This window comes from Mus caroli, chromosome 18, assembly GCF_900094665.2.
Source record: "Mus caroli chromosome 18, CAROLI_EIJ_v1.1, whole genome shotgun sequence".
Classification (NCBI taxonomy): Eukaryota; Metazoa; Chordata; class Mammalia; order Rodentia; family Muridae; genus Mus; species Mus caroli.
The window spans coordinates 73,288,650-73,301,263 of NC_034587.1; the positions used below are offsets into that span (position 1 = coordinate 73,288,650).

The 12,614-nt window shown below is 44.2% G+C and overlaps 1 protein-coding gene across 1 annotated transcript; it reads left to right on the forward strand.

The window, feature by feature from the left end:
- The first annotated feature begins 489 nt into the window (after positions 1-489).
- On the forward strand, positions 490-12,285 carry Ier3ip1 (immediate early response 3 interacting protein 1). The gene is made up of 3 exons (XM_021150727.2): positions 490-673; positions 10,264-10,365; positions 11,204-12,285. Exons 1-3 carry the CDS (start codon positions 583-585, stop codon positions 11,257-11,259), a joined length of 249 nt encoding a protein of 82 aa, XP_021006386.1. The 5' UTR covers positions 490-582; the 3' UTR covers positions 11,260-12,285.
- Positions 12,286-12,614: the final 329 nt, after the last annotated feature.

Below are 12,614 nucleotides of genomic sequence, written 5' to 3' on the forward strand. Positions count from 1 at the left end.
TATTTACATATTGGATAAAGTTCGATCAAGGAGAGAATGATTCTTTATGAATAATGTTAAGATGTTATCTTGTAATTTTAAACATCTTGACGGTCTTCACATCTTCAGGGGTAAAAATCTGAATACAGACTTTTCACAGTTTTAGAAATGTGGGGCAGCGGAGTTCAAGAGAAACACAATACAAGCCTCAAGAGTGGCTCAATTCTTACAGCCACAGTAAATAAAAAAAGCAAAAATAGGCAGGAAAAAAAGTTAGAAAAACACTTACTTCGGTATGTAAGAACATTTTTAAATTATGCAATATTCTACACGTTATTTACTTCAGCCTCTGTCATTGAAAAACTGTGTTCCAGACTCTGCGGTCCCCTCCCTGTTCGCAGGCGCTGTGACGCCACAAACTACTAAGCGCGGGGCGGAGCTATGATAGCAGGGGCGGAACTATGGCGGAGGGGGCGGGGCTGCTCCGTGATTGCGTTTCGGGCCAGGCGGGCTTCCGTAGCTGGACGCGGGCGGTGGCGGCGCCACGTCCCGGGCGGTGTCCGGGAAGAAATCAGTCGGGCCTGGGGACAGTTTGAAGTAACTATGGCCTTCACGCTGTACTCCCTGATGCAGGCGGCCCTGCTGTGCGTGAACGCCATCGCCGTGCTGCACGAGGAGCGCTTCCTCAAGAACAGTGAGTGCCCGGGCGGGGGCGAGGGGGGCAGGCACTGGGAACCGGGGCGGCCAGGAGAGGGGCGGCCGTGCGTGGCGATCTGGGGTCTGGGGCCGGTGGAGGAGGGACCCGGACTCTATTGTGCCCGCCTTCAATTCGCTTAGTCATTTACTTGCGTTTTCTTGTTGCCGATTTACAGGAGGAAAAGCTGGCATGTGAGTTTTGACTTAAATGCTGGGGGTGGAGGAGGAGGGATATGGCTTTTTTTTTTTTTTTTTCAGAGTGCTTGTTGTTGGAATGATTGATGGGAGAATGAATGATGGAGAACAGTAGAGGTTGGTGGTATTTGCGGTGATGGGACCAGGAGGTAGCAGGGTCTCCAGCCATTCAATACGTACGCCCCATTGGGTACTACAGTGAACCAAGGACTGAAATCAATGAATACAAAAATGAAGGCATGCACACGTTATGGTTTCTGCAACTTAGCAGTCAAATCTTCATGCCATCTGGGTCCAGTTGCTTCATGCTGTATAGGGCAAAACTGAGACAGGACTGCACGATGTGAGTGATTTGTTGAAGTTTACCAACTGTGTTCTCAAACTCACAAGGAAGAATGATGGGTTATTTATAACTTAGGAAGAGATGAATACAGAAACGTACCAGACCTTTGTTACAGAGGCTGGTTACACCAATCATCTGCTCTTAAGATGGAATTTAATCTAATTTGAGATGAGTAACAGATATGCCAAATAGTAGAACCATGTAGCTATATAAAGAAAAATGAGAATCTGAAAAGACCTGGAGGAAGTGAGTCTGACCTGAAGTCTGATACATGAATAAGTAGTAACTAGGTGAAGGAAAAGGATTGGGAAAAGTCTGGAGGCCGGAGCCTTGCGCAGTGTGTCACCCTGGCGTGAAAACCAAGGCAGGTGAAATAGTTGTGAATGGGGACATGGCCAGATTTCTGTTAGGGAGTCCCTGCTCGGGTTCACTGTGGAGGAGTGAAAGGAAAGGAGGGGAGTGGACTTGGAAAGGGCAGTCTCAGATAGGGAGGTGGAGTATGGCCCTGATGTGTGCAGGATTTGTGTTAGGTGTTTTATGTGTGTGTGTGTGTGTGTGTGTGTGTGTGTGTGAGAGAGAGAGAGAAAGAGAGAGAGAGAGCGTGCTTGAGGTCACACCACAGCTCTGTGATAGAGTTACTGTTTTCATTGCAGCTCTACAAGTAAGGAATCTAAAGCAGGAAATGATGGTTAGATAACTTGTAGGTCACATGTGTAGAAGGTAGCACAGTTGAACATGCTGACTCCAGAGTCCCATTCTTTTATCTCTAGATTATACAGAAAACTCTTCCGTGATCGTGGGATGGGTTGAATTGTCTCCTGACTCTGTGGTACCTGTGGCTGCAACCTTATTTAGAAATGCCGCCTTGGAAAGTTTATAATTAAATTAAACTCTTCATAATTGGATTAGGTGATGGCCTTATATCTAACCATTGGTGTCCTTACAAGGAGAGCGAGCTGCAGAGGCAAACAGACACACACTTCAGGAAGAAGAGACTGGGATCACAGAGGCAGAGGTTGGAGTGGCTCGGCTTCAAGCCAAGGAACCCAGGAGCTCCAGCAGCTACCAGACAGCTGTTCCTGGAAGTGTGGGCAGGGTTACCCTTCAGTCGCCAGAGGAGTAGGCTCTGCTGGATTCTGGCCTCTAAAACTGTAGGAAAGTGATTTCTGTGGTGTGAGGCATTAGTTCCTGTTGCTTTGTTCAGGCAGCCCTAGATTCAGACCAAAAAGCAAGACAGTGTGTTGGAGAGGCTTGAAATGTTAAGGCCAAACTGAGCTATAAAAATGAACACTGGGGGCTGGAGAGATGGCTCAGTGGTTAAGATCACTGACTGCTCTTCCAGACATCCTGACAATTCCCAGCAACCACATGGTGGCTCACAACCATCCGTAATGGAATCTGATGCCCTCTTCTGGTGTGTCTGAAGTCAGCTACAGTGTACTCGTCATATATATAAAATAAATAAAAAATATTTAAAAAAATAAAATCTTAGTGAGACCTGTCACAGAAAGCCAAAGGAAGGCTAGACATAAGCCCAGACATAAGTAGAGTGTTTGTTTGCCTCTCGTGCATAAGCCCTAGGTTTATTTAGTCCCTGCTGCCCGTAGCCACTTATAAAGAACATGTTAGACCCTGGCACTGAGGGAGAAAAGATAAAGCCAAAAACTTCTCCTGGTTTTCTGGTTTAAGCCACTGAGTGAAATACCTATAGGTGTTAGGAAAAACTTGGAGGAGAATCGGATGACGGTAGTAGATCACAAAGTAAAAACGATCTTGAAATGAGTCTGGATATACCCGCTTTGGGCTTCCTGCACATCTTTGGGATGTGCAAATAGATGTAGAATAGTTGATAGTTGTTTTTAGTACAGATAGGGAACGAAGCCGTGTGAGGAGATAAAATTACTAGAAAAGTGGGGCTGGGGACATGAGTACGTGGTTGGGGACATGAGTACGTGGTTGGGGACATGAGTACGTGGTTAAGAGCACTTGTTGCTCTAGCAGAGCACCTAGAGGCGGTTCCCAGCACCCACGTGATGGGTCACAGCTACCCCTACTCCAGTTCCAGGGATTCCAGCATCCTCTTCTGAGATCTGCAGGCACTGCGCACAGGTACAGGGGGGCAAATAGAGTGCGAGCAAAAGGGAGCACACAGAACTGATTCCCGGGACTACGGATCTCCTCTACTGTGTAATGTTGAGTGGGGGTAGAACAGCTGGCGGGGAAAACGTAACGGACCAATCAGAAGACCTAGACAGTGGAGTTTCATTAAAATGACAGTTTTGGGCTGGGCAGTTGTGGCGCATGCACAGAGAGACACAGAAAGAACTGGTACTGGGTTTGGTTGTGGTTTGGTCCTGTCAGTGAATGACTGTCAGCTGGAGGTGGAGCTCAGTTGGTAGAGACAGTGTCTGGGATGCAGAAAGCCCTTACGTAAAACTGGTCACAGTAGCATGTTCCTACAACCCAGCACTTGCTGAAGGCAGAGGGTCAGAGGTCACGGTCATCCTCAGCTGCATAGGGGGATGGAGGCTGGCTTTGGAGACCCTGTCTCAGGAACAACAGAAACCAAGCAAAAGGGCTCCTCCCACCCCCATCCCAACCAAAAAGATATTTCCAAAAGGGAATAATGGCCGTATAATAACATGCATTATACAGAATGGCAGGTTTGAATAATTGAGTCTATCATACCAAACACCCAAGCCTGTTGGAAGAGCACAGAGGATCTAAGTGAGAATGGGGAAGCGCACCAGGCCGGCTGGTACGAAGCTGAGCAGTCCTCTGAGGGGGAGTGAGGGTTATAGGAAAGAAGACTCAGAGACATAGGTTAGAATTCGGGAGGCCTGGCCAGGCAGTAAGTACTGCAGCAGCCCCAAGTTTAATTCTCTTAGGCTTTATTTTTATTTTATTTTATTTTTTCGAGACAGGGGTTCTCTGTGTAGCTCTGGCTGTCCTGGAACTCACTCTGTAGACCAGGCTGGCCTTGAACTCAAAAATCTGCCTGCCTCTGCCTCCCAAGTGCTGGGATTAAAGGTGTGTGCCACCACCACCCGGCCTCTCTTAGGCTTTATATAGTTTATGGTATCTCGGGAAACAAAGTCACAAGCCAACAGAGCCAATGGCTGACGTACTTTAGATTTCTGTACCCATCCGGAGCCCTCCCTATTCCTCCAGGTTGCTTCCTCCAAGATTAACAGAACATTCAACCCCTTGCCCTGAGCTTCAAGTGTATCCCCTCTTACAGGTCCATGCCTCAGCAGGCCAGGAAATCTGCTAGTAGACCCTGGCCTGACTTGACTCTGCCTGATAACCAGGCTTTCACAGAATCAGGCAAAATGGCTCCTGACAGGGAAGCCAGGCTTCTGAAAACAAAACACAAACTTTCCCTTAAAGAGCATACCAAGAGACATTATATATACTTAGGTGATTACTTTAAAATGTGAAAAAATGGGACTGGAGAGATGGCTCAGCAGTTAAGAGCACTGGCTGCTCTTCCAGATGACCCAGATTCAACTCTGACCACCTACATGGTGCTCACAAACACCCATGACGCCAGTTCCGAGAGATCTGATACCTTCTTCAAGCCTCCGAAGTCACCAGACACGCATGTGTTACATGGACATACAGTCGAAATATCCAGATGCATGAAAGTTGTGTTTTGTTTTTAAGGTGGAAAAACCTTTCTTTGAAGCCAGGGCCTCATGCACATGAGGCCTATGCTCTCCCACTGAACCGCATCAGGTCTGGAAGCAGGACTCCTAATGGAGAGCTGCAGGAGGTTGTGGGTGTGAAGACCTCCCTAAACTCACCTTCTAGCAGCTGTGGTTGGTGGCGATTGTGCAAAAACCAGACTCCTCCCATTCCTCTGGAGCATGCTCACATCAAACGGAGAAGCACTTGCTTTTGAGGGTCCATATTCAATCTCAGTAAAACAGCAAGCAGTTTCAGAACCTGGGTTGGGTTCCCACCATGCACACCGTGGCTCACAGTGCCCTCTTCTGTCTTCTGCATGCACGTGGTGCACATAAATCAGGCAGGCATACACATACGCCTACAAATAAAATATTTGTAACTTTCTTAGGAATATTTATGTAAACAGAAATCCACCAATGTGTTAAACCACCATTCATCGTGATCAAGGGGGATTTACCCAGAATTGCAAGATTGGTTTAGCATCCCATCATATTGATACCAGAAATCAATATTATACAGTAGGCGCAGGAAAAGCACTAGTATTAATCACCAGGCCTGGGGAAATGACTGCGTTGGTAGTGTTTGCTGCAAAAGCAAGAAGTGGTGAGTTTAATCGTAGCACCATCAGTAAAGCCAGGTGTGGCTTGTACCCAGAATTACACTCCAGGGAGGCAGAGACAGGATGTGTCTGGGCTTGTTGGCCAGCTCGTCCAGTGTCGTCTGAAAACTACAGGTTCAGTGAGAGAATCTGTGGGGCATGATTTAGGAAGACACCTGATTTTAACCCCTCACCTATGCATACACATGTACACACACACACACACACACACACACACACACACACGATAAGAAAAATATACTTATCAAACTGGAAATAAAAGGAAATACCTCAAACAGCCATCCATCACCTATGAGAATGACGCAGTTAACGTCATGCTTACCAGGGAGAGTCTGAATAAAGTCCTCTCCTCCTGCTCCTGTTTAACAGTGTGCTGGAAAGTCTAGCTGTGGAAGTTTGATAAGAAGCAAGAAATAAAAGATCTACGTTGTAAGGGGCTGGGCTGGCGTGCTGGCTGTCTTGGTAAGCCTCCCATAGAAGCGTGAGGACTTGAATCTGAGTCCCTCTCATCCACAGAAATGCTGGGTGAGCTGGTGACTTGCCTGTAACCCTGGCGTCCCGGGCATGGAGACAAGGGATGCCTGAGCAAGCTTGCTAGCCAGTTTAGTCAAGTCTGTGAGCTCAGGTTCAGCTAGAGACTCACCTCAATGTGTAAGTGGAGAGCAGTCAAGGACGACACATGACATCGGCCTCTGGTCTCCATGCACACGGGCGCACACAACTCCCCCTCACAAATGCACACGCTTCTTGAACCAAACAGTTGAGATGCCCCGAATATCAGTTAGAGGGAAACTGATAAACATCTCTTTCCCCTGGCCCTTCACACATCACATGGTGCTTGTCTGCGGAGTATCTGCACAGATCATTTGCTCTTTACCCAAACTTCTGCCTGTTTTCATTTAGCAGTGTAGGAGTGGCAGCCGGGCTATACAGTAAGCCAAGAGCTTCTGCCAGGTGTGTCAGTGCAGATGCAGCCGTCTCCCGATGACCCTGCTCTGGCCTGGGCTTTGTTTGTTTTGTTGAAGAATAGCTTAATGTTAGAAAATGTCTTATTTCTGGGCTTCACTCCTTTCATATTAAAAATATGTATACGCATCTTTTTAAAACAAACACAATGAAAAAAGATTTCTGGGAGAGAAGGTTGCTGGCCCTCAAGCTTCCGGGGTTCCCCTGTTTCCATCTCCCATCTCACACTAACATTACTAGATGTGTGAGTGCTCCTGCATCTGTCTTTATGTGGGCACTGGGGATTTGAACTCAGGTCTTTGTGGTTACACAGCAAGTCTTTACTCAGGGAACCTTGTCCCCAGACCCGAAAGCTGTTATAAGATTTGTTCATCTTATAGTTCATGTGTAATATAAATAGTGTTATTCAGAAATTCATGATCCTAGAATTCACAGTATCTTCCCTTATTAACTCAGTCTATATAATTCAGTTCAATTCCACAGGCAGGAATTCATCTTGTGTTCCGTTTTTCCAGATGAACCTTTCCATTGTAACTCAGTTCAGTCCCACTGGTATGGGGGAGAGTGGAAACATGAGACAGGTGACTGGATTGGAGTCCCCGACCTCCAGGAATCTGTAGTAAAATGGGAAATGCTTGAAAACCCCTAGCCAGGGAGAAGAGTCTATCATAGGTGGGATTTGGGAACAAAGAGAAAGGTTTATTGTGACCTGGGCATATTAGGGAAGCCAGCTTTAGCAGTAGATGGTACTGGACAGTGCCATTGTCCCTTAGCGTTTATGGGGATTGGGTTCCAGCTCACATTACCTGCCAAGGACCATGCAGGAGAAATGACAAACAGCTTTAGAACTCATGGAATGCAGCCCACCAGTTAGCACAAGATGAGTCTGCCTTGGACGGGCATGGTCCCAGGACTACCCGTCCTGAGAACCTCATGCTATTGTGGAGTTCTGCTCTGCTTGCTGCCCTCGAATCCCTCTTAATCTAAGAACTGTATGAAAACTCTAGGGGGCCTCCAGGCCCTCAGTGGGCAGTGTCTCTGGCACTCATAGTAAAGGACTTGATCTCGTTCAGGCATTGCTGCTGGAGCAATTAATAATTCAGTCACCACCCTAGGAAAGAACTTAGAGACGTAGATTGTCAGCAGCGACCACCACCCTTAGAAAAGAGTTGGAAAAATACAATTGTTAGTGAAGCTAGCTAGAGCTGGTTTTGCTACTAGTTCTGATGTCTTAGGGAATACTTTGAAGTACAGAAAGGCACTCTTATTAGCTAAGCCAGGGTCAGGGAACAAAAACAAGGGCAGCCCTGGCTGACGTGACTCTCACTGAGGCTGGACTGGGGATGACTGATTTCTTATACCCACTTTTGTCCTCAGCTTCCTGATACGATTTAATAAGAATTGTTGAGAGTAGATGTGCATTCTGAGGTGGAAAGTAGATATGACTGATTTGTATACAAAAGTTCAGATTTGTGATTCTCTTAAGATTCTTAAAGATAAATAATTATTAATCCTTACTTTGTAACTGCAAATTGCTGCCTGCCAGTAAGAGAAACTGGCTGAGAAAACTCCCTTGCTGGCTTACACTTCGTTAATCTATAACAAGTTGCTTCATTACAAAAATTACAATGTGGATTCTTGGGAATAATTTGTTTTTTTCACCTGTACTATGTAATGTTATTTCTTGTACAGGTATTGGGGGCTATACTGTTTTTTCATGGTCATCCTCTAGAAGAAAACTAGAATGTAATCACATTGTAGTTTTTTAACTGCTTAAAAGATTTTGCTAGGATGTATAAGCCATGGGAGAAAGAGTAAAGTTGTTGGAACATTGTTCCTTCCATCTATCAACTATGTGTATGTATGTATCTATGTAAAGTTTGTGTGTGAGTATGCTGGAACTTTGTTCCTTCCAAATATGTATGTATGTATTATGTAAATATGTATATGTATATATATATATATATATATATATGTGTGTGTGTGTGTGTGTGTGTGTGTGTACAGTTTGTGTGAGAGTGTGTTGGAACTTTGTTCCATCCATCAAGTATGTATGTATGTATGTATGTATGTATATATGTAATGTAAAGCTTCTCTGGGTGTGTGTTGGGCCTTGCTCCATCTACCAATTGTGTGTGTGTGTGTGTGTGTGTGTGTGTGTGTGTGTGAGAGAGAGAGAGAGAGAGAGAGAGAGAGAGAGAGAGAGANGAGAGAGAGAGAGAGAGAGAGAGAGAGAGAGAGAGAGAGAAATGTTTGGAGCCCGCTTGTTGGAACTTTGTTCCATTCATCCACCAGGTATATATGTATATGTACATATGTGTTTGTGTGAAATACCTGGAGTCTGTTCGCTGGAGCTTTGCTCCACACATTCTATGTATGAATATGTATACGTCTGTCTGTATGCATGTGTTTATTTTCTTTCTCACTGGCCCCAAGGAGTTAAAAGAGCTCAGAGTCTCTCATTGGCCAGAGGGAGTGCCAACCCCAGGAAATTAAGTTTTCTTCCTCAGAAAAAAGAATGCTGAGTGATTTCTCTAATCACTGGCTGCCATAGGCAACAGCCCCATCAGTATCTGGACCAACTCCCCATCATGGCTCTAAGTACTGACCTCCATCAGCTGCTGCCTCAGTTTACCCACCTCGTGGATGCCAAAGCTGATTATTGGTAATTAACACATTCCAGATGCCAATTTAAGGGGTTTGCAGTCCAGTGAACACCATCACCCAATTCTGAGGCAGAAGGCTCCAACTCTTTAAGGGGAAATGTAAAGGGATTGAAGCAGTGAAATGTAAGAGACAGCTAACATGACCGACCCTCTGTGGTAAACTGCTGTGAAAGGCAAAAACCATAACACCCTTGAAAGCTGAAGGGCCAGAAGCAGACCCTCAGCCAGGCTTTGGACGGTGGGGTGTCAGCACTAAAGTTGGCTCTTTGTGAAGTTGAATTTTAAATTATTGTCATGCCACACAGGCAGCCATATTTAACCCAATAAAGCCAGCAAACAGCCTGTTAAGTGAACGTTTCCTGGCGCTTGTTTTGGTTTAATGTATAAATGACTTGTTCTCGGCTATAAATGACTTGTTCTCAGCCTTCATGCTTAGAGGTTAGCATGCCAGGAATTAATTAAACTGTAGTTACGTGAGAGTGGAAAAAGGATCTGAAGTCAGGACTCTTTAGAAGCAGTGACAACCAAGGCTTTAAAGAACCAGCATATAAGGCCTAGGGGGGTTGTAAGTGGGGAAGTGACAGACGGAGGAAGGTGAGAGACTGGCTTGCAGAGCTCAGCTCAGAATGGAAAATGAAGAACAATCAGTGTGCTCCCAAGGCCTCCAAATGCACTTTAAAATTTGCCCACTTAGGCGTTTCCATACTGATACTTGATTAGATGACAGAACTTGTAGACTGAATTCGTAGTTACTCACCCTATTAGCACTGCATTTGTTTTTTAGTTCTGCATTGACAAAAGGTTCTTTTGATAATTTTGAAAAAGGGAAAAAAAAATCAGGTTGTGACAGTTGCCATCTTTACTGAACTGAACACCATGAAGTCATTTGAACTGTAGATTTTGTAAAATCATAGTGAAATGAAGAAAATATGGTTGTTGCCACTATCAAAAGAAAAAAACTAAAGAACTCAATATTTTAACTTTAAGATGTATGAGTTTCTACTTAATATCTTCACAGGGCTCAAACTAGTTTTTAAAAGGTGGCTAATGAGGGAACAAGACAAGTGCATAACCCATCTAACTCAACTAATCGTCTTTACCGTGCACAGTTGGCTGGGGAACGGACCAGGGGATCGGTGGATTTGGAGAGGAGCCAGGCATTAAAGCTCAACTAATGAACCTTATTCGGTCTGTGAGAACCGTGATGAGAGGTAAGAAGAACTTGGAGGACGTTATAAGTTACAGTCTGTGGTCCAGTTTCAGACCCCAAAGCGTGGGCGAATGTGAGCCCTCAGGTTCTCTTTGTGTGGGAACGTGGACTTCTGCAACCTGGATTTACTGCTTCAGAGTTGCTGGCCGCTTTCTTCCATTGCATCTGACTTCTAGGAAGTTCAGTGTTACTAGTACACTCTGTGTGTTTCCTCTCAGGGCAGAAAGACAAAATGATGTCCTTACTGCTTAGGAACTGTAGCTGCCGTCTTGTATTGTAGAGTCATGAAGAAGTTTCCAAGAGTGAAATAAAGGCTCTGTATTGTATTGGGAAATACTTTGGAGCAACCAAGAAAGAGTTCAGACACTTTGTATTTAAACAATGGATTAGAGACTTTCCAAACCTTAATCATAGCTTTGGGTTTATTGTTAATAATTTTATTCTTCTTGATGAAAATGCAGAACCTTCCTTGAACTGTATTTCTGCTCCAGTGTGCAGCTGTGTGGATCTGTCTGATCCTTTGTGTTCCCAGAGCTGCAGCAGCACCATCCAGTGGTGCCTCCAAGCACCCAGATATATGGTGGGGTGGGGCATGGTGGTCCACACCTGCAGTCCCATCCCCTTGGGAGGGCTACAGAGGCATTCCTGGTTCCCCTCCATCCAACAAAAGAAAATGTCTTCAGTTTTATGGTCGTTTATTTTTCTGTTATTACTATTACTGTACGATTATGATGGCATATTTATAGATACTTCCATACTCCTTGGAAGCTACTTATTGCTGTTTAATTTTTTTGTTTGTTTGTTTTTTATACTAACAAACTTTATTTTTTTTCTTTTAGTGCCATTGATAATAGTAAACTCAATTACTATTGTATTGCTTCTGTTATTTGGCTGAACGTCGTTGGGAGATCAGAGACTGAGAAGAAGAAAAGCCCCAGAAGTTACTTTCTGTTGTGACCGGAATATTCATGTTTCAGCAGGCTCATCTTGCAGTTGACAAAAAAAAGTAAATTTGACAATAAAACCAGAGTTTCTATCTATCTGATTTTTTTTTTAATTGTAGTTGGCACTTGTAGTTCAGACTATCACAGGCAGGAGCACTCCCGGATTGGAGCATACTTGTTTTAGCTAAAATAGGTAAAGGCTAGGAAAGGGCACAGAACTGCTGCCTCCGTGTTACTCCATAGGACGCCCTGTTACAGCTCAGGGATGGATTTAGATATAATCTGAGAGTATATAACTTCCTATATAAACTTAAGAGTTTTTTAAAGTAACAGTTACATCTAGTTGACAAAATTGGTATTTGGGTCATTTATTTTGAACTCTTTGGTTACCTCGTTTCTGCTATAAAGAAATTTGTAGGTAACTCTACGGGGCAATGCCCTGATTTCAGAGAGAATTCTAATGCTGGAAACCAGTTGTTTGGGAACTGTGGTTTTTACGACATTGTTTATTAGTTGACCTGAACAGTGAGTGCAGACTGCTTACATATTTTCCTTTGTAGGAAGTCTTGCCTGTTTTACAAGGATTTGTTTTATAAAAATCAGTGTAACTGTTAGTTGGCAAAATCAGCCCGTACAGTCAGACTAGCCTGCTCCCGTGACTGTCTGTTGGGAAGCCTTTGCCTTCCCTAGGTCGTGCTGCCATTCCTCGGTGGAGTGGCATGCTGTAGGTATGATTCTTAATTCTGTCTGTAGGTAGGTTGTTGATTCTACATAGCTTTCGTTCGTTCGTCTGTTTTTGTAATGTCTTAGACCAGCTTTGTGGTGTTCTTGGCTCATCTCAAACTGTTGTTCAGTTTATATCAGAAGAGTTAAACTGTACAAATATTGTATGAAATGTTTCAGTTACAATAATTTAAAGGGGTGGGATGGCATCTTTCTGTATAGAAAACTTTTATAAATAAAGTTGACTTTTCATATTAAGCGTCTGATTTATGCCTTTATATAGACCTGGCATTATGAGTTTATTGATCCCTCTTTTATTCTTCACTGTAAAATTGCTGAATAGAAATTTAATGAATGTTAATATTCATAATCTGTTTGTTTCTTCAGTGAATTAACTGAATTGTTGACATAAATCAAGAGAATACTTGCGTAACTTTTAAGTTACTGCTAACTGGGGCAGGTATTGAAGATCTCCTGGTAATGTCTCAATTGGAGAGAGTGGGTCTTTCGTTCAGTCTTCAGGGCTGTCAGCTGGACCAAAAAAGTGTCCTTGAATCCTTGGCCCTTCCCCTGTGAGGAGCTT

Coding starts and splice junctions, on each gene's coding strand:
- Ier3ip1 (XM_021150727.2), top strand. CDS start 583: ATGGCCTTCACGCTGTACTCCCTGATGCAGGCGGCCCTGCTGTGCGTG. Junction 674..10,263: donor GGAGCGCTTCCTCAAGAACA/GTGAGTGCCCGG, acceptor TACCGTGCACAG/TTGGCTGGGGAACGGACCAG. Junction 10,366..11,203: donor TGTGAGAACCGTGATGAGAG/GTAAGAAGAACT, acceptor TTTTTCTTTTAG/TGCCATTGATAATAGTAAAC.